Source organism: Schistocerca americana, chromosome X (assembly GCF_021461395.2).
Source record: "Schistocerca americana isolate TAMUIC-IGC-003095 chromosome X, iqSchAmer2.1, whole genome shotgun sequence".
NCBI lineage: Eukaryota > Metazoa > Arthropoda > Insecta > Orthoptera > Acrididae > Schistocerca > Schistocerca americana.
Window position 1 is genome coordinate 569599957 of NC_060130.1, and position 22563 is coordinate 569622519.

General features: G+C 39.7%; 1 protein-coding gene across 1 annotated transcript; it reads right to left on the minus strand.

Annotated features, from left to right (window-relative positions):
- Window positions 1-16688: 16688 nt before the first annotated feature.
- On the minus strand, window positions 16689-17390 carry LOC124556179 (uncharacterized protein MCAP_0864-like). Its single transcript, XM_047130176.1, has one exon. The coding sequence runs from the start codon at window positions 17388-17390 to the stop codon at window positions 16689-16691; it is 702 nt and encodes a 233-aa protein (XP_046986132.1).
- Window positions 17391-22563: the final 5173 nt, after the last annotated feature.

Below are 22563 nucleotides of genomic sequence, written 5' to 3' on the forward strand. Positions count from 1 at the left end.
TTCCGTTCACGGGGGGAACCACAACAACTTTTACATACAGAATACCTAATAATCCTAAGTGAAGGTCAGCAGTTTACATAACAGCAAACAAACATTTTAAACAAAGCATATCATTTGCACATACAGATAGTTCTAAACAAAATTATTTAATTTTAAAGATAACCAAAGAGATTATATGAGGAAGACAAAAGATGATTTGCTCAAACTGTGCATATTACAGAAATTACACTTCATTACAGTATCGAATTAATCATACACTAACTACAGAAGTTCAACGATGGGATGTTGAACAAAACAGAAAGCTAAATGAATCAACAAAAGGTTTGTAGTGTCTAAGCTGTGGTGTTACAAGTGATGTCATTGGTTCAAATGGCTCTGAGCACTATGGGACTTAACTTAAGTGGTCATCAGTCCCCTAGAACTTAGAATTACTTAAACCTAACTAGCCTAAGGACATCACACACATCCACGCCCGAGGCAGGATTCGAACCTGCGACCGTAGCGGCCGTGCGGTTTCAGACTGTAGCGCCTAGAAGCGCTCGGCCACCCAGGCCGGCAGATGTCATTGTGTTTTTAGTACACTAATAATGCAGAACAGAGTTCATTATCACGAAACATAAAGCTGGCAAGTAGTGACAGTGTATTTGTTGCACTGTGCTAATTGTTAAATGTTAAAGTATTGGGGTAACAGTGTGTTCCGTTAATTAGGGTACTCTGACAGTAATTGTTAAACATTCATAGTCCTCTGTTTATGTGTGTCTTTCCCAAAAACGTGTAGCCGATTTATTGAATACTGAAAAATAATCGAAAAATTGCTATCAATTGCCTCAAACCTGTAAGTAGCATAATATATGGAGTGCCTGCACAGTTTTGACTATGATGATAGGTATTAAGGGTTCACAGTACTGTATATATCTGTGTCTTCTATAAAAGTAGCAGAAAATCAGCGGAATTTAACAAGTAGCCCCTAAACAGTAAGTAGAGTCACACGCTAACAAAGCTGCTGAAAATGGCAATAGGCACGAAACTCCACAGGAAATTAAGAATATTATCTGCTGTTGATCAGCCAATGTGAAAGGAGCTAGGTACCTACAAGAGTGTTGGGGGTGTGTGGGGTGGGGGTAAGACGTGGCAGCCATAGAAACACACTACATGAGTGCTGGAGGAGGCTTCGATTTCTGGGTCATAAATTATGGCAATTAAGATTAGACTAAAATAATTTGGCAATGGCAAGTAAGACTTAAATAAACAAAAATTAGAGCACAAGTAAACTTCTGCTTCCATTACGCTAAAAGCATTTCGTTGCCATTTTGTTTATATATAAGATCATAGCCAAATAAGCGGTTTTTTTAAATTAGAGTCACTGAGCTAAAAGCATTCAGCCATTTATTTGATCTTAAATAAACAAAATAAGAGTGAAAATGAGCACTTACATTAGGGTCACCAATTACTGTGATGATTGGAGTTATAGAATAGTATTGTGCATTTTTTGTGTCATGGGCCATTCTGCATACAGAAAAAAAGAAGAGGATTAAGCACTGTTTTGGAGAATAGTACTTCTTTGGAACAGCGTCACAGAAGCAGCTGACCTTAACATCCCCTTGTGAAGGAAATAACTGCATCAGAAGCATTATGTGCCTGCATTCATGAAGACACTGTAAAGAGGTTTGGGATTCAGATCTATACATTGATGTATGTTCCGTCCACTCTCTGATCCATTAGTTTCTTTTCCCGTGTTTCTCTGCAACTCCAAAAATATGTCTCTCTATTACTTGCTGACTAACCGTCAGTTCATGTAACAAATTCTCTCTCTGATCACAGTGCATAGTCAGTCAGGATAAACAAGGTAGTGTCTTACAGCTTTGAGCAGTGCAGATCAGTTAGTATAATTAATGAATCCTCAACAAACGTTTTTAAGAATAGCTTACAAGTCGTGACATGGGATGAAATTTATAATGAACGAAATGCTGACATAAATTTTAATCATTTCAAAACAGCTTTGCACATAAGCTAATCAGAAACGACAATAAACATCTGTGTAGGAGAACCAATAATCACTAAAATTATTAAACCATCTTGTGGAGAGGATAGCAGAATGTATTAATTGGCAAGAACAAGTTGAGATCCTACAGTTGGGCCATACTCCAAATTTATTCTAAGCTACTAAGACAATTCATTGAAAATCAAGGAAGATGCACATTATGCCAGACACCAGTAATTCTCACAACAGACTTCAGACTAAATGGAATGGAATGAAACGAGACACAGGATAACTAGTCAAGGAACAGGATAACTTTGGTGCTGAATTAATTGTAAGGGCTAGAAATGATGAGTCACAAGTAACAAATGTGATTCATAATCATTTCTTAAATGTCTCCGAAACTGCAGAGACGAACAGTTCAAGAGCAGAATCAGAATATTGAAAAAACATCTTTTATTAAATTAAGTCATATGAATGATCACCAAGATCTCCCACTGAAATTTAGAGAATTATATATTCTCTCATTAATATTAGGTAATCTGGATTTGATGGTGTTTCCAACAGAATACTAGAGACTACTTCTCTTAAAATAAACCCTGTTTTACCTCAGATATGTAATGCATCACTAATTTAAGCTTAATTTTTTTTTAAGAGAGATTAAAATACTCCGTTGTTAATCTCTTCTATAAGAAAGGTGACAGGTGACTAAACCTACCGACCTATTTCCATACTGAGATAATTTTCCAAAATTTATAAGAAGCTCGTGTGTTTTAGAAGAACATCCTGCCTGAGCAACAGTAATATACTCAGTAAACTACACTTTTGATTTCAGAAGAGTTGCAGCACTGCGAATTCCATTTACACGTGAAAGGTATATACCCAGTGCAAATTAATTCAAATTTTGTAACAAAATATTATATTGAACCAGAGATGGTCACATGTAGTATCCATTGTGTAGTAACGTCGCTACTCAACTGTGATCGCTGATTCAGAGTGCTATGGGTAATGTATTAGAGTAATTTTAGATAGGGAGATGTGTGGAGGACTCTCAAGTGTAAAGATGTGTTGCAGCTGATGTGTGATAGATGTATACTTACTCACTATAGACAGTAATGATTATTTTATCTGCAAGGTACTATGATGTTTGCTATGTGTAAAAGGTATCTCAACAGAAGAGATAATAATTAAGGTAAAGAAAGTTGTTTTACTACCAACGCAATGCGCGTATTCTTAACTGATAATTAAGACAATGTATAGCACTCACATCCAGTGATTTATTACAGCTAATTGTTAATGTATAATTAATTTATTGAGTGTGTTAATTGTGAGGAATATTAATTTTGAAAGAGTCAATATATAGGTTTTAAAGTTAGTGCCATATTGTTACTTACCCCAAGTTAATATTAGTGAAAAATGAGATGGGTCATTTTTGATTAACAATTTTTTTCAAGAAGTTATTGTCTCAGTCGTATTCGAGTTTATTAAAATGTATGCTAAGTAACAGCCTTGCGCAATAGCTATTTGCTAACTATAAAATTTAAGGTACTAACAAAGAGGAGTGCGAAGAGCGCTATCATTGCTCTGATGAAGGGAAGAAATTTTGTTATTTCAGGGATAGTATTCATGAAGCACATTGACCATTATTTTCAAATTGATGAAGTTTTGTTTTATTGCCAGGACCGACTCCAAACGAATAGTGTTGCATCAGATTCAGTTTTTGTCTTATGTAAATTCAAGCAGTTTTGCTTTGGTTTAAAGTTATAGACTACGCACATTTCAGCAGGTAAATAAATTTTGTATTGTCCAAGTCAGCACAAGCGACGAGATAAAATACATATTCATATGCCAGTCCCATACTAACAGTTGTGTTTCAGACTATCGTCAGTAATGTAATTTCATTCATATTTCAAACGTACATGTTTCTCATTCTCATCCACTAAATTTTATAACCATTAAACAACAAACAACAAACAACAAACAACTGGTTGGTAAGGTCTGTGACCCCTCTAAGGCCTCTGGCAGTCTGAATCACAAAATCCTCCCAGATAAACTGTGGTTTTATGGAACTGAAGATATAGCCAACCAATGAATAATGGTATATATTACGAAAAGAATTCAGAAAATTATACTTAGACTATAACCTGGGCAGGTCCTTCTGGATGGGGAGGAGTTATGCACGGGGTGTCCCAAGGCTCAGACTTAGGACTGCCGTTGTTTCGTATACATGTAAACGATCTTCCATCGAATACACACCAAACAGAATTACCTCTTTTTGCAGACAACAATAATATTGTAATAAATTCAAGCATACATACATCAACAGAGGAAATAGTAAACAATGTTCTTAAGAGTATCATTGACTACTGTTATACAAATGGTTTCACTCTCCTTTTCAGAATGGTTCGAATGGCTCTGAGCGCTATGCGACTTAACTTCTGAGGTCATCAGTCGCCTAGAACTTAGAACTACTTAAACCTAACTAACCGAAGGACATCACACACATCCATGCCCGAGGCAGGATTCGAACCTGTGACCGTAGCGGTCACGCGGTTGCAGACTGAAGCGCCTTTAACCGCACGGCCACACCGGCCGGCTCCTTTTCAGAAATACACAATATAATCAGCTTTGCCCATCAAGAAGTACTACACCAATGATAACTGTAACATATTGTGGATAAATAATAAACAGGGCTGAAACACCAAAATTCTTACATACCGCTATTGATCGGAATTTAAAGTGGAAAAAGTACGTTTTATACCTTCTAAAACGACTTAGTTCAGCTGTATTTGAACTTTGAATCACTGACTGTATGAATCAAAAAAAATCTCTGTGATAAACTGCGGTTTTATGGAACCGGATCTCGAAGGAATACAAATCAGTAATCTGATATATTTTTCCTATTTTAATTCAATAAAGTTATATGGAATAGTATTCTAGGGTAATTAATCTTTAAGAAACCATCTTCATTGCTCAATCACAAGCTGTAAGAACAATAGGTGTTGCTCATCAACAGTTCTCGTGTAGACATTTGTGTAAGGAGTTGCCAATTTTGACTGCTGTTTCAAAGTATATTTACACCCTCACGATGTTAGTAATAAATAATCCATTGTTGTACCAAAGGAACAATGATACATTACATTATAATAACAGAAAAAACGACATTCACCACCACACATTAAGACTGCCTTTATCACAATAATGGATTCACAATGGTGGAACAAATATGTCTGATTCTTACGTAGTGAGAGAAATATAAAATATTAAAACAGACTGAAAAAGTTTCCCCTTGACAATTCCTTCTATTCCGTAGAAGAATTTTTATATTGTAGTGGTGGGTAGTAATTACTAAATTAATCTTTATGTCGAAACTAAAAATTTCATGAATGTGTTGCATGGAGTCATATTTACAAATTAATTTATCATTTGAATATAAAGTGACTCTTTCGTCGCAATTGCGACTTATGGTTCAAATTATGCGTGGAACATGAAACTAACCAACTAACTAGGTGAATTTTGTAGATAACAGCTAAATCGTATTTCCTTCACCTTGAGTGTGAAAATTTTGTTTTAAGTGTTTCTGTTGTGTCTACATTATTTTAATTGCTGCATGTATTGTGTGGTGCCGAGTTTGTGGTGTCTTATGATGAGACAAGGAAGAGACTGAGAGAAGTAATATCGCTAAACAGTAAATCCCCATCTCCATAGGTGACGACCTGGTACAGTGGAATTCCGATACATGGTGATAGGCGTTTCTCCTTGTTACACGAGACATATCATGATCTTCTCATCAACAAATATTCGCAGTCAATTTTTGAATGTGGAATCTCCTGCGTAGCTTTTCCTTCCTTACAGCACGTTTGTGTTTCTCCTACCTACTTTCTGCGGTTGCAATGAAATGCTAATAATGTGGATAGCACGTAGCACACTTCAACCCACTTTGACATCTGTTGCATTCCGCCTTCATAGCGTCGCAGTTTCGATGGCTACCAGCATATGGCCCTCATAAGTCTCGTAAAACATATAATACGAATAAAATGAATACAAGACTGGTCAACGCAGTCATTCGTAGTTCTCTTGATCACAATGTGTATGCTTGTAATAAATGTGTGGAAAAATTGTACACACATTGACTTAGTTGAGAGTCATCCTGTTTACTTGAGACCTGCGTCTACATGAAGTATGTTCCACATATTCTTGAAAACCTAAGAGTTTATTCATATACTGATGAAGCAATCATTATGATCACCTGCTTATTATCATGTTGGTCTACATTTTCAATGCATTTTCAGCATTTCTGTGTGACGTGGATTCTACTAGTGCTTGGCTGGTTTCCGGCACTATTCGGCACTAGATATCTACGCCCAAGTCACGCAATTCGTGTGAGTTACTGGCCAGTGTTTTTTGGGCGGGTAGTTGGCGCCCAGATAACGTCCCAGTTGTGTTTCCCGAATTTGGTATCCAAGACTACTACATTAGTTCACTGCCATGCTCCTCAAACCACTGTAATATGACCCTGGCTTTGTAACATGAGCAGTTATTCTGCTGGAAGATGTCGTCGCCGTCGGGGAAGGCATCAAGCATTACGAAAAACAGAAAGTCCCTAATAAAGTTCACGTAATCCACAGCTGGCCTGGTGGCTTCGATTACTATCACACGGCAGCAGCTGTTCGCCTGGATGACGAAGTATCAGAACACAATCATCGACCTAGAGTAACATAAAAGGTGATTCACCGGACCAGGCGACATGGTTTCATTGATTCACGATCCGATCTCGATGATCACGTGCCCACTGCAACAGTGATTGACCAGTGGGTCAACAAGGAAACACGCAGGGGTCGTCTGTTGCGGACCCCCATGTCCAGGCATGTGCTCTTAACAGTGTGCTCTGAAACACTTGTAGTTTACACTACGTGGACGTCCAACGTCTAATCACCTACTCGTGGTTTCACCGTCCTTCAACCACTTTCTATAGATTATCATACCAGTAGCGCGCTAACAGTCTTCACCGTTACATTATATGCTCATTTACAGGCACCGGGCAGTAAGAATCTTCCCTTTGACGAATTTGAAATTTAGAGCTTAGGCGGAATCGGGCATCGAAAGAAATTCAGTGGCGACAAGTGAAAATTTGTTCCGGACCGGGACTCCAACCCAGCTTTACGCGAATAGTTGCCTTAACAGATCCGCTTCACGTCCAACCCAAATTCCCAGCTTGTCGCACACTACTGACGTAGAGGCCCCTGTACATTACCCTCATTGCTCGCAGCCTCACGCTGATTTCCGCAAGAGTTTGGAGGAAGAGGGCATCTGCACTGGATGGCCATTGACTGCCGTCAAGGCGCATATACAGGGTGGTCCATTGATAGTGACCGGACCAAATATCTCACGAAATAAGCATCAAACGAAAAAACTGCAAAGAACGAAACTCGTCGAGCTTGAAGGGGGAAACCAGATGGCGCTATGGTTGTCCCTCTAGATGGCGCTGCCATACGTCAAACGGATATCAACTACGTTTTTTTAAAATAGGAACCCCCATATTTTATTACATATTCGTGTAGTACGTAAAGAAATATGAATGTTTTAGTTGGCCCACTTTTTTCACTTTGTGACAGATGGCGCTGTAATAGTCACAAACGTGTAAGTACGTGGTATCACGTAACATTCCGCCAGTGCGGAGGGTATTTGCTTCGTGATACATTACCCGTGTTAAAATGGACCGTTTAGCAATTGCGAAAAAGGTCGATATCGTGTTGATGTATGGCTATTGTGATCAAAATGCCCAACGGGCGTGTGCTATGTATGCTGCTCGGAATCCTGGACGACATCATCCAAGTGTCCGGTCCGTTCGCCAGATAGTTACGCTATTTAAGGAAACAGGAAGTGTTCAGCCACATGTGAAACGTCAACCACGACCTGCAACAAATGATGATGCCCAAGTACGCGTTTTAGCTGCTGTCGCGGCTAATCGGCACATCAATAGCAGACAAATTGCGCGAGAATCGGGAATCTCAAAAGCGTCGGTGTTACGAATGCTACATCAACATCGATATTTCCGTACCATATTTCTATGCACCAGGAATTGCATGGCGACGACGTTGAACGTCGTGTACAGTTCTGCCACTGGGCACAAGAGAAATTAGAGGACGATGACAGATTTTTTGCACGCGTTCTATTTAGCGGCGAAGCGTTATTCACCAACAGCGGTAACGTAAACCGGCATAATATGCACTATTGGGCAACGGAAAATGCACGATGGCTGCGAGAAATGGAACATCAGCGACCTTGGCGGGTTAATGTATGGTGCGGCATTATGGGAGGAAGGATAATTGGCCGCCGTTTTATCGATGGCAATCTAAATGGTGCAATGTATGCTGATTTCCTACTTAATGTTCTACCGATGTTACTACAACATGTTTCACTACATGACAGAATGGCGATGTACTTCCAACATGATGGATGTCCGGCACATAGCTCGCGTGCAGTTGAAGCGGTATTGAATAGCATATTTCATGACAGGTGGATTGGTCGTCGAAGCACCATACCACATCCCCCACGTTCATCGGATCTGACGTCCCCGGATTCCCTTCTGTGGGGAAAGTGGAAGGATATTTGCTACCGTAATCCACCGACAACGCCTGACAACATGCGTCAGCGCATTGTCAATGCGTGTGCGAACATTACGGAAGGCGAACTACTCGGTGTTGAGGGGAACGTCGTTACACGTATTGCCAAATGCATTGAGCTTGACGGACATCATTTTGAGCATTTATTGCACGAATGTGATATTTACAGGTAATTACGCTGTAACAGCATGCTTTCTCAGAAATGATAAGTTCACAAAGGTACATGTATCACATAGGAAGAACCGAAATAAAATGTTCTAACGTACCTAAGTTCTGTATTTTAATTTAAAAAACCTACCTGTTACCAACTGTTCGTCTAAAATTGTGGGCCATATGTTTGTGTCTGTTACAGCGCCATCTATCACAATGCGAAAAAAGTGGTCCAACTAAAACACTCATATTTCTTTACATACTACACGAATATGTAATAAAAAAATTGGGGTTCCTATTTAAAAAAAAAACGCAGTTGATTTCCGTTTGACCTATGGCAGCGCCATCTGGTTTCCCCCTTCAAGATAGACAAGTTTCGTTCTTTGTCGATTTTTAGTTTGAGGCTTATTTCGTGAGATATTTGGCCCGGTCACGATCAATGGACTACGCTGTATTTATATGTGTGATGTCTGTTCTTCGGGATACCACATATATAAATCTTCTCTTTTATCAAAGTACCTTTCGTGAATTGATTTCCCCATTTGGGGCTTGTATCGTCGTTAAAATGTTTCGCCATTCGTCTCTGCTCCCCGTTTATTCCTTCCTAACAATGTCAAGTGCCCGCAACGCCACTAAGCGGCATTCATTCATTCAGCAGGCAGTGTGTTGTGGGTCATCAGTGTATCTAAAACGATACTGGTAGTTAATCTACTGAAAAAGTAGAAGAACATGTATTTTCACATTTTAAAACGAAATATTTTAATCTTACGTTTCTGTTTGACCCAGACATGTGTACGTAAGTTACAAAAAGACTTCAGCGCTGGAAAATTGTGCAAGGCTCGTGGTAATTAGTGCTTCGGGCTGCGTGGGAGTCCACCTGCAGTCCACAGTGGTACAAGCATCATTTGTCACTCAGAGTCACTCAGTCCGTTAGTCACTGTCGGGATGTTCGCTACCAAGTCTTGATACATCATCATGAGGTTATCGTGCTCCTTCTTGGTTCTACCGTATCTTCTTGGCGAGTCTTGTCTTAGAAAATAACACAGCGGTCAAAATACATGCGTTATATTACTTTATTGTCAATATTGAATATAATAGTATACCAATCTAATTTAATTATGTCAGGTAAAGTAAAAATAATTCAAACGTAAAGAAGATATACACATTTACCCTTGATAAATAAATACAAAAAAAGATGAAAATCAATAAAAGATACCACAAGAATCATTACAGTTTGTCCTCACTGTCATCTTATGTAACTCATTGTTTATAAACTAACTAGTTCTCCTCGTAATTGTGTATACTTTCGAGTGGCCTTATGCATACTCCTCACCAAATTGTTGGGACAAGCCTGTGGGATATTGTGCTAATCCTACACAACTCCGTGTATGATGCCCTGTCAGTTTTCTGGCAGGACAGGACGATTGCAGACTGCTCGGTTTAGCATGACCCATACCGTCTCACTGCTGTTGAGAGGCTATTCGATCCAACTGATTCTGTGTTCCATTAGGGAAGTGCCCACTAGATTGCGATGATGGGAGCGTGCGTTGTCGTCCACCAGCCCGAATTATGCTCCACTGGAGCCACAATGCGTCCAAAGATGTCTCCAGATACTTCACACCAGTCATTCTCCCACGTATTGGCACAAGGGGTGTACTGAGGCCATAGATGATTGCACAGCAAAACATGTCTGAGCTGTCTTGACAAGAGATGGGTACCTAAAATACAATTAGGATATAAACGTTGTCCTCGTAGCCTCCACACGCGAGTACCAGTATTGTCATAAGGGTCTCATTAGAAACGAACTTGAGCCCAATGGAACCTGGTCCACTAAGAGTGGTTTCGTGCCCACGTAATACGAGCCCCTCTACAAACCCGATCTAGAGGAGGAGCCTTGAGATGCCTTGTGACAAGTAATACCTACTCACGGAGCCTATTTAGTTGACACCTGAGCTCCTGTAGTTGTTTAAAATTGCCGTCTTAGAAGTGCAGCGTTGTGTTCAGGGTTTCTGCTTACTATACGCACATATCGGTCCTTCACTGCTGTAGCTTTTCTTCCGCGGCCATTTCGTGACGATCCTCAACTAATCCTGTCACTAGCAACTCGTTCCAGGTTCTAGAGACATCACTTTGACTCACAACAACATTCATTTCTGCTCCATTGGATTTGCTATGTAGAGGCTGTGTTCGTACGTTGTTGTTGTCCGAAACTATCCCGAAGCAACAGATTTGTTGTAAAGAGACACAGAACAAGTACTGCAATTTTTACAGATAACACGGCTGCCAGAGGCCGCATGTACTGCTGCCTCACTGTAGAAATGTGGACTGATTCCGCTAGAATAGCGTTACACACAAACCAATGCACTGAAATCATAACGTATTTCTGGATCACAACGTTCACTATTAAAGTTTCGGCATTATTTTGAACACTGTATAGTTGGAAGGTTTTGCTCCATCACAGATCGTAAATGATATTAATTTAACTTTGTTCAAGGCCGTAGCCAAAGGGGAGGTGTGGTCTAGGGAATCGAGACAACCCCAATCACGTAAATGAAATTACACGCGACCTAGTTGTCGTGCGGTGAAACTGAAACATATATTGATTTTCAGTCACACGATGAGAAATGGATACGCACTATCGATAGTGAGCAAGAGCAACGATAGATTTAAACTACCTATACATCCATAGTACTATCAACCATCCCTGTTTTAACCAAGACCAATTGTTGGCCTAGCCTGAGCTCAGTCGTTGGTTTATTTATCAGGTCAGTTTTCACTTGCTGCTGAATTTATTGTAAGTGCTACCGCTTGCTGTTTTTGTGTTGTGAGCAGTTGTGTTAGTTTGTAATTCTGGATAAGTTTGTAAAGAAAAAAAAGAAGAAAATTTATTTTGATTCAGCAGCTAGCGTTATGCTAAGTTAGTTATGTGTACGCGCTATTGCATAGCCTAATCAGCTACCTGTAGCAGTTCGATTTTAGCACTGTATTCGTTATTTGGAGGTTTGTAGAACTTTGGCGTCGTAATATTTTAGTCTTTCACAATGCAGCGGAACGGTAAATATCACTACAAATAACATTAAAGTAAAAACAGGACATAAAAATGAACTTTAATTTGTATGTGTTGCCCAAAAATCGTGTTGATCAACGAAAATATCGCCCAAACTACGATGTTTGAATTTTTTTAAATTGTTCAACATATTCAACATTCTGTCACTAGTAGCCGAAATGGTAAAATATATCCCAATCTTGCCACCTGGGTGTTGCTTAGTTACGAAAACACGTAACGATACGGAGGGGTTTGAGAAGAGCGGAAAGTGTACTGGATGAGAGCACATTTTACCGTTAGTTCGTCTGTAAAAGATTTTTTCCGCTTGCTGCTTGAATTCGTCCGAGCCGATGGCTCTCTGCATCCCTCCATCCTTCTTTCGCCAAAACCTACTGATGCTCTTATAATACGATAATAACTGAAGCCAGCAATTAAACTAATAATTTAATCTTAAAACATACATTCAGTCATGCGCTGTCAGATGAATGAACATGCAGAAATAAAGGAAAGCATGCAATGACAGACTTTAGTCTTTTACTGTGGTGTAATTTTTTTTTTTTTTACCCTACAGCCATGAATCACGGGCAAAAATTGTCCGTGAACATCAGGGAATAACTACTGCTGGAAAAGTAAACAGTATATGTGAATCATTCAATAATTTTTCACTTCTGAAATAGCACAGAAAAGTGTAGACCACACAAATAAAAATGCTGAAAGAAAAGACGTATCTAGCGCTAGTGTTTCTGAAGTATTTGCTTTGATAAGAATTTGAATTAAGGTGGGAATTTACCCAGATACCAATATTTCTTTATCTGATTTATGATCAAATTATTGGGAACAAATTTATTGAGGAATTATGAGTAAGACAAGAGCATATTAGATATTGAAAATTCTTACCTTTGATGATATAGAAATCAGGGCAGAAAGACATGTAAGTGACAAATTTGCGCCGCTGCGTGCAGTGTTTTAAAAACTGAATGGCATATTCCCATGGCACTTCAGAAGTGGATATCTCAATACAACTGATGAAATGATTTTTCTTTTCAGTTGTCGTTGTACTTTTAAAGTTTTCCTCAAAGACAAACCTGGAAAATAATGTATATTTGTTATTCTTAGCAGTGCAACTAATCTAAACATAACAAAATGTGAAGTATATGCTGGAGCCTGTGAACGATGTCCTCTTGAGATTGTGAAGAGACTGGTGGATCCAATAAATAATATAGGCTACAATATCACAACTGACCGTTTCTACACTTCTGTGGAATTGTCGGACATTCTGTATGAACATTACAGGCCCTCTTCGGCTGAGACTCCCAAATCGTACAGGAAACACATACTGCAAAAACGTAAAACGAGAGCTGGTAGAGAACCGTATTCCTCCAAATTAGCATTCACAGATCCATCTACTAAGAAGCCTCCGGTAGCAACTGACTCTTACCTCACAAAGCAAAAATAACGAAAAAAATCTGTTGATCTTGTCAACATTACATCGTGATGAGGGAGTAGATGTTGATACACCAAAAAAGAAAACCCATACAAACCTATACTATAATTCCACCAAGTGAGGAATGGATGCCATAGATCAAATGGCTAGAACATACTCTTCAAAAAGGGCTACGAGAAGAGGCCCACTATCAATGTTCTACAGCCAACCTGACGTAGCTGCAGTAAACTCATACACACTGTTGAAGTTGAATGTGCCTAAGTGGAACGAAGGGAAACCAGACGCTATAAAACTATATCTCCATGAAAAAGGAGTTGATGTTTTGGAACCTTATGTAGAAGAGCTATCCGAGGATTTTATAGGACTCTAGTTGAAAATTATTTGCGCGAGGGGAGAGATCCTTGGACAGAAACTAGAAGCAACCGAAATTGCTGTAAATGAGGAACCAACTGGAAAAGCAAGATGCTACATATGTTTGTGAATGCAAGTAAAAAGAGAGCCAGAGACAACATCACGAAAACCAAGTTAACATGTGGAAGCTGTGGTCTCCATCTGTGTACGTGTTTGAAGACTGTAAGTAACCAGAGAGTCAGAGACAACATCATGAAAGCTAAGTTAACATGTGCAAGCTATGGTCTCCATCTATGTAAGTGTCATTCAGAATCAACCATTCTGTGTGCAGGAGATAAATGTCATTTGAAAATGAGAGTATTCTCGTCATGTGAAGAGGGTTTTTGAAAGTTTTTGATGTAATATTACCCATATTTGTGTAAATATTTTTATTTATGCTTACGAAACTTTCCATCAAGTAGAAAACTGTATTATTTAGTTATTAGATCAAAGAGTGGGTAGAAACTTTTGATCAGCCGGTGTATTCACGAACAGACGTTATGTTTTTAGTTTATACAAACTGTCATTATCCAGGATTTGACCACTGGTGCTTGTTATATTCACCATACGTGTTCAAAAAATAGAGTTTTTAGTTATGTTGTCACTATTTCCTGTTAAACTCGTTTCACATCGGAAACAACTTTACTTAAAAAAATGGTTCAAACGGCTCTGAGCACTATGCGACTTAACTTCTGAGGTCATCAGTCGCCTAGAACTTAGAACTAATTAAACTTAACGAACCTAAGGACATCACACACATCCATGCCCGAGGCAGGATTCGAACCTACGACCGTAGCGGTCGCTCGGTTCCAGACTGTAGCGCCTAGAACCGCACGGCTACTCCGGCCGGCCATTACTTACAATAAATGCATATTACAGGATTTACAACTTATTGTAACACGAGGTCCGCAGCTCGTGGTCTAGTGGCTAGCATTGCTGCCTCTGGATCACCGGGGCCCCGGGTTCGATTCCCAACCGGGTTGGGGATTTTCTCTGCCCGAGGACTGAGTGACTGGGTTGTCTTCATCATTTCATCATCATCATCATCATCATTCGTGACAGTGGCTAGATGGGAATGTGTAAAAAATTGGACTGTGCAAAAATTGGGACTTGGTACGTGCGTTGATGACCGAACAGTTGAGCGCCCCACAAACCAAACAGCATTGTAACACGGGCAAATTAGCCATTGGTTGGTGCTCCGTGTAATCTAAAATACCTTGGTGCCCCTAGGGTTAAAACAATGTACAGCAATCAATTTTTCCAAATTCTACACCTACGTGGGTTACTTCTGTGCGTTGGGCTGCTGAGCTAATAGTCATTGGATTGTGGAAGTGAGGCGTTTTGAATCCATCCGTCAGCAACCTTGTAAATGGTTTTCTGTGGCTTACCATTCTCAATTTAGGCAAATCCGGCGGTTGGTCCCTTACTATAGGTCACAGCCAGTTCCTTCAGAATCGCTTTCTATTCCTAATGATTAAAATGCCTTAAAGATGCAGCCTCTCTGCTTAAATGAAATGAGTTGCATACAAGGCATACCGAGCATCTCTTCGGAGAAACCCGGCACTAAAACCATATGATAAATAAATAATAATCCAAACTCTCCTAATTTAGGCTCATTCATTTTATTAACGCAGAAAATGAACTTTCTTACATTGCACGAAGTGAGATATGCATTCTTAAATGAGGAAATTTGGAAAAAATGTTAGAATGAATATTTTCGGATCCCTTGCATTTTCACCACCAAAAATTGTTCTAGCTTCTCTGTCGAACAGATATATCTTTACTGATAAAGCTCAAAAATTGTTCTAGATTCTCTTCCGAACAGAAATCCGTTTATTCATAAAGCCATGAAGGTAATAACCACTGTATCCCAAGCATCCCAGTCGTCCGTTCCTCATCACTTCCTCGTCTCAGATCCGAGCTGGAAGAAGAAGAACTTAACAGGGGATATTGGAGCTGGATTGCTTCTTAGTGGTTTGCCAAAATTCAGCACTCCGAAGTAGCTTGATTATATCTCCGCTTGATGAAACCTCTGAGATCATTGTCGAATTAAAAGATTTATCGTTCATTATGGAAATGTTTCGAATAAATGAGTGAACTGTAAATTTGCTACATGGTTCCTGACTTTAATATTTGGATGACCGCTACTTATTCTAACTACTATACACTAACTTTCTTAACCTAAGGATAGAGAAAGATAGTAGAGGAGTGAAACTTAAAATAAGAAATAAAGACTACCCAGCTGGGAGTGTACCAGTCACCACTTGGTATACCAGCAAAGGAGTTGCTGGCTCCCTACACTTTGATTAGTTTACCGGGTCTCTAATTTCTTCAATTTGTTCTTCATAATCCCTCTGTCTATCTCCTCTCCTCTTATAATTCCTGTCATCATCATCTCTACTATGATTGTGGCAAAACTGTCGACCATTGTCACGGTTCCTATATCCATAACCCTCACCTCTACCTCTGTAATTTGGTGGGCCATTAAACTGACTTTGATGGTAATTATTTCCACCTTGTTTCTGAGCACGCATCTGCTCGTTTTCCTGTGAACGAATAGTTTCTAACTGCTCCAATACTTCCATTAAGATATCTTTGTCTTTAATCAGGCTTCCGGATAAGTTTTCTTGCATCTGGTGACTTAACCCCTTTTTAATTGCTGATATCATTATGTCGTCATTCAATAGCTGCTCCAATGTTTCATTCAACTCCCATAGATGCTCAGCAAATTCTCTCAAGATACCTCTCCAGATATTAAGGGACTTGCGATGCAGTAAATCTTCAAGTGTTGCACACTGGTGACTTTTGGACCAGTATTTCTTTAAGAACTCTTCCTCAAATTGACTGTAACTGGTGACTTCTTCTTTCTTCTTAACTCCCCAGATGAAAGCTTCACCTTCCATTCTGTCTATTGCGAACTGAATTTTATCTGCATCTCATAAGTGTGCTGGGAAAACTCCTCGTAACCACTTAGTAAATATCATTGGATGTAAAGCCCCTTTGGGTTATATTTTTGCCCCATGTGGGTCTGGGTATACCTATTATCAGCATTTACTAATATAACGACTTGCCCTCCCCTACTGTCAAGGTGGCACAATTTATCTTCCTATCAATCCCTTCGGTTTTAGTTTCTAACTGTTGGACTCCCTTCACCTCATTTGTGACTATATGTTCCACAGCCTCCTCCAATTTCACTTGCCTATTTCCCAATTTACCGATATTGACTTGGCACTGTTGTATTTGTACCATGTCTTTAATCTGATGGTGTTGTTGTGTTTCAGTTTTCTGCATTCCCTCTTCCAATTCAGTTTTGACACCCTCAACATCTCCCTCAGCTTTTCCAATTATCTCTGCTTTCATAACATTCATCTCTTCTAGGAGTTGATCTACCTTCACCTGCAGCTTGCCAACCCTATCCTTAAGAGTTATTCTCATCCGTTCATGGAATTCCTGCAGTCCTTTCCTTAAGCTTTCTTGGGACATCTCTGCTATACTTTTCTTGATTTCTTCGTTCTCTTTCTTGATTTCTTCATTTCCTTTCTTGATTTCTTCGTTTCCTTTCTTGATTTCATCATTTCCTTTAGATATCTCTTCTATATTCTTGTTGATTTCTTCATATCCTTTCATGATTTCTTGGAGCATCTTAAATATTATTAAATGTGATTCTCCACCCTCTAGACTCAGTTCCTTTCTATTTGGTTTTACCAGTGTCTCAGGGTAACCGGTTGAATGACCCAATGGGCTGTCAATTGACATTCCAATACTACCAATTCCCTACTCATCCTTGTCCTCCTGCCCTATGTCCATTTTTCTGACTACCTCCTCCACAACCTTTTCTTTCAATTCAGGATCCATTCTCAACTGTTCACTATGCACAGACAAGAAAAAAATAAATAAAATAAAAATAACCTTGTAGTAGCCCAAACACTCAATAATTAGCTAAAAATTAAATAATATGTCACTGTATTAGGTTAACCCAGACTGGCAAAATAGATCTCTCCATTGAACACCATAAATTACCGAAACCTACCCAGATCAAACATCAATGACTGCATTTATACACAAAATTTCAAAGTAACATACACAACTTAAAAGACATATAAACATGTAGTTTACAGTGACTAATGAGATTCTATTCCGTGCTGTACAGCTTGAAAACACACACATATTACCATACCATGCTTCAGAGCAAATTCACAAAGAAATGTTAAAAAATATTGTTTTTATAATTTCTGCAAATTGTCAAATTTAATTTGAAGTTCTTTCCGCGCTCTGAAGAAAGTGCAATATTAATTAGTCCCACGTCAGCAAATCGTCCTCACTCACATCTCGAAGCTCGTCGAGGTCGCGGTGTTTTGACGTTTGAAGTCGCGCTACTAGTCGTGTTGGCGTTGGCTCCTCAGGCGCGGCAGATGTCAGGCGAAGCTGGTGTGGTACCGTGTGCACTCCTTACGTCCGCGGCGAATCGCGCTGACACAGCCTCGTAGTTCGGTGGTTGGCGACGGGATGGAGCTGCTATTATGTATTTCGTTGATCGGCGGGTAGGTGGCGCAGGCGTCGTATATTCGGGGGTTCGCCACTACATGTCGAACTCTGCGTCGTCGTTCTTTCTGCTTCAGCCACTTGGCTCCCCTGTAGTCACCGGTCAGTGTGGTACATCTCCGTTATCCAAATCTTTGCTGTCGCGGCGTGTGGACCTTCTTCACTGCTTCAGATGCTTTGGTTAGCCGCTCACAGAGTCTGGGTGACGTCATCCAACAATTACGCCAGTCAACACTCGCAAATGCGGTAACAGTTTATGGGTCCACATCAAATTGAGCGGTTGACACCGTTCAAAAGATAATTTCGGATACAAAGTCACTTGATAACATGTTCCTGATACTTTCGTAACTGAATTTTGGCTGGTTCACTCGCGATTATGTACAAACGCGCCCTTTCTTAGAATATGAATTTTATAGTAATTCACACAGGTTTTCGTGTCCATACATCAATACATTGTTTATTAACACTACTCTTGTCACTTCAACTCGTAAAAACAAATTGTTTACTGTTTCTCAGTCACTTTTGCACTGTATTGTCTAATTAATGTGCTTCGTTCCCGCGATTTCTAATTTCACCATAAATACGTTATATTACACTGTTTCTAGCTGAAATACTCTAATTTTAGTCACGGTAACGGCAATACGGGATTGCTCTTGCACTAAAATTGTCCGATAATTGCAAATGTCATTCCACTGAAACCAAAATTGGTGCTTAATAAAACATTGTTCGGATCCGAAGATTGCTACTGTCCTTTTCGCGGGAGCCAAGATGAAACACATCCGTTTAAATTCCTTCATTGGGTTTTGAGTAATTTATCGAAGCCGGCAAACAGTTAATTATTATGATTACATGACCGTGTGCTTAATGAATGAAAGGCTATCTGCTTTTCTGCCGTGGTTTCGGGGGTATTTCAACCCAGTGCGGCTGTTCTGAGACTGAATTTAATGATTGAGAGTTTGTCTATTATTAAAGACCATAAAAGTTGCGATGTACAAACTGATATGTATTTTCTACTAACACACAAACTATGAGGCAGTTGCTACCTTCGCGTTACAGGTTTAATTACGGTTACATCTTATACTGGTTGCTGATTTTAAGTACTTTGTCACACACAATGATGATGGTTAACATTCACAGCAATCCTCACTGCGCTTCAGTCTGGAACCACGTGACTGCTACGGTCGCAGGTTCGAATCCTGCCTCGGGCATGGATGTGTGTGCTGTCCTTAGGTTAGTTAGGTTTAAGTAGTTCTATGTTCTAGGGGACTGATGACCTCAAATGTTAAGTCCCATAGTGCTGAGAGGCATTTGATTTTTGAATCCTCACTGCAATCCTTGGTTGTTGCTGGCCGACGCGGTTGACGCGAAACACGTAATTCGGCACTCGTCTCTTTTGGTTTCATATCACTCGCGAATCGGTATCGATGAGGGTCCACCCCACGACGATCATGGGGACGCGCGCATTTGTCATACTCCGGTGAATTTACTCGACCACCATTCTTGCCCGTCTCTCCAGTACTACTTCTCACTCAACACTCGTCTCACTGCCTCGTGCAGCGCTCGACAATCGACTCCTGTCTACCACCCATCTGGGTGTCGGATACTAACTTCTATGTTCGTGAGATCATGGATCCCTTACAAAGTACCGATACCAGGTATCATGGAGTACTATTTAATTTCAGCAAATGTATCGTTGTGAACGAAATGTTAGAACAACATTGAGATTTGTATTCTGGTTAAAGAAGTTGTCTGAAAACAACACAACCCTTTTATGTTTAAAATGTACATTTGACAAGTAAGAAGTTAAACAACTTGAAATCCAAAAGGTCAGCATTTTTCAATCGTTTCGTCTTATTCTTAATATTTGCGTATGACGAAATTGTAGATAGAAAGTTTTCTTTTGTAAAGCTGGATGTAGGTCGTTAGTCTAGGATAGCAATAAAAATTAAAATGTCTCACGTTGCTTTCTCCCTTTGGGACTCGCAGAGCCTCAGTTATCGGCAATCAGCTGTTGACACCAGTATCTCTAATTCGGTACTTCTGTCGCTAACAAAATTGTCTAGCCTTGATTGGGGGTGTAGAACTCACTTTGATCGAGATGAATTTCTGCACTCATTTTTGCACCAAATTTTTGCTGTGGACGAGACGTGGGCCCCCTGCTTCACGCGATACATGAAACATTAGTGGAAGTAGTGGGTGGATGCAGATGGTATTGCACTGAAAGAGGCGAAAAGGATTTGATTTGCCTGAGAGGTTACATCTAAATCTAGAGCTACACTCTGCAATCCACGTTATGGTGTTTGCTTCGTATTTTACTCTCACCCCTTTCCCCCCTCCCTGTTATATTCGCGAATGCTGCTTGGGAGACTGCTTCTTGCTAGGCCTCGAGACTCTGATTTAACCTTTATGGTCTTTTCGTGGGTTATATGTAGAAGGAATCAGCATATTGTTTGACTCTTCTTGGAAATTACGCTCTCAGAACTTTAAAAGTAAGCCACACCGTGATGGGCTATGCCTCTCTCGTTGTGTCTGCCACTGGAACAAGGTGAAGTACTGCGTGACGCTTTCGACCTTACCAGATAAACCTGAAACGAAAAACGCTGATCTTCTTTGGATCTTCTCTACTCCCCCTATCAATCCAGTGTGGTAATTGTCCAAGAATGACGAATAATACTCAAATAACTGTCGAAAGAGAGTTTTTAAGCTTCGTGGATGAGCTACTCTTCTTAAGGATTATTTCCAATGAATCTCACTTTGGCATCTACCTTACCCGCGATTAGTTTGTGTCCGTTCCACTTTAAATCATTCTGTGCGCATACTCGAAGACATTTAACGCTTTTTATCGCCTCTAGTGATTGTTCAACAATATTGTAATCTCACAACAGTGTAGATTTCTCCCTATTTATGCGTAATGCGTTACATTTGTTTACACTGTCAACTTCCAGACCCTGCACTAGGCTTCGACCCTCTGCAGGTCTTTTCCGGTACAATTTTCTGGCATTAATTTTCTTACTTTAAAGTCTGGACTGCTAAATCCCTTCTAGCTCCACAACAGACTATCACACATCTTTCCATGTCCATCTGTTCTGTTGCAGGAGTGTCTCTTATAAAATTTGAGAGGGACGTTATCCTTAGCCAAATGAATTAAGAAAATGTTTCTATAGATGCTAATGTTTCCAATAGTCTCAGTTCACAAAATACCCTCAAACAATGGTTCCGTCTTCATCTCCAATAGCAGTGTTCCGAATACGATTATATGGGTGACGCGGACTACTTTCACTCCTCCATATATTAATTTTTCCCGTTCCCCTCAAAGACGGATCGCAGGAAAAATTAGTATGATTTCATCACTATCTGACCGTTTGTAGTATGCAGCCGACCGTAGGATATTAGAAGTTTCCACTCGGCTGTTGCGAGATATTAGAAGTCTTCCGCACAGTACTGCCTAGTTGAGAATTTGCTGTACATCTGTTTTACTCTCACACAAATTACTGACGCCTTCGATTATTCGACTTGTTTCACTTTCTTTTTCGGTCGTCTCGTATTGTTCTAACCCGATATGAAACTCCCAGCCTAAAGACTTAATCAGAATAGAGAGTAAAATCGACATCTATGCAAACTCTTTCGTCAAATAACAGTTGTTTTCTAGCGTACTCTGAACGTATTGATGCCTGTAACTAGCTTTCCCTACAATTCAATCTGTGCAAGCATTGCACTTCTGATCCATAAACATGTTATTCTCACGTATTTGAATGATATAAATGATTACATCTACGGATGCTGAACGTATTCTCGAGCAAGGATTACCTAATGAACAAATTTATGATGGTACTCAATCCACTTTATCCATCCGGAGGAAATCCAAAGAAAATATCTATTTTTGAAAACTATCTCTGGAAACTGATTCGCAGATTCTCAGTTCATTAGCTAATATAAGGTCAAATATACGTGTAAAGCAATCGAGAAAGGAACAGTAATAGAGAAAAAGGGAATAAGATTAACATTTATTTTCCTTTTCATTTTCTTTATTTTGTTATTACAGAGGTCTCTTTGAAACCCTCACCATCCTGGATTACTTTCAGGTCGTTCATAGCGTTACCTATCTCTGACTAACCTTTTATGCAGATCAAACTTGCAGGACGCATTCTTCACTCATAGCCAATGAAAATTTTATATGGGACGTGGATCCGAGACCGCATTACATCAATACCAGAACTCATTTCCAACTACTCTTCATAGCGCATTGACCATGGAAAACACGCAGGAACAGAAAATATCGGAACACCACATGGAACTCTTTCTTACATTAAATGTTCGAAATTGATACTTTTCGTTTTGATGTATGATGCAATGTACTATCGCACTGAATCCGAAGGACTCATTGTAT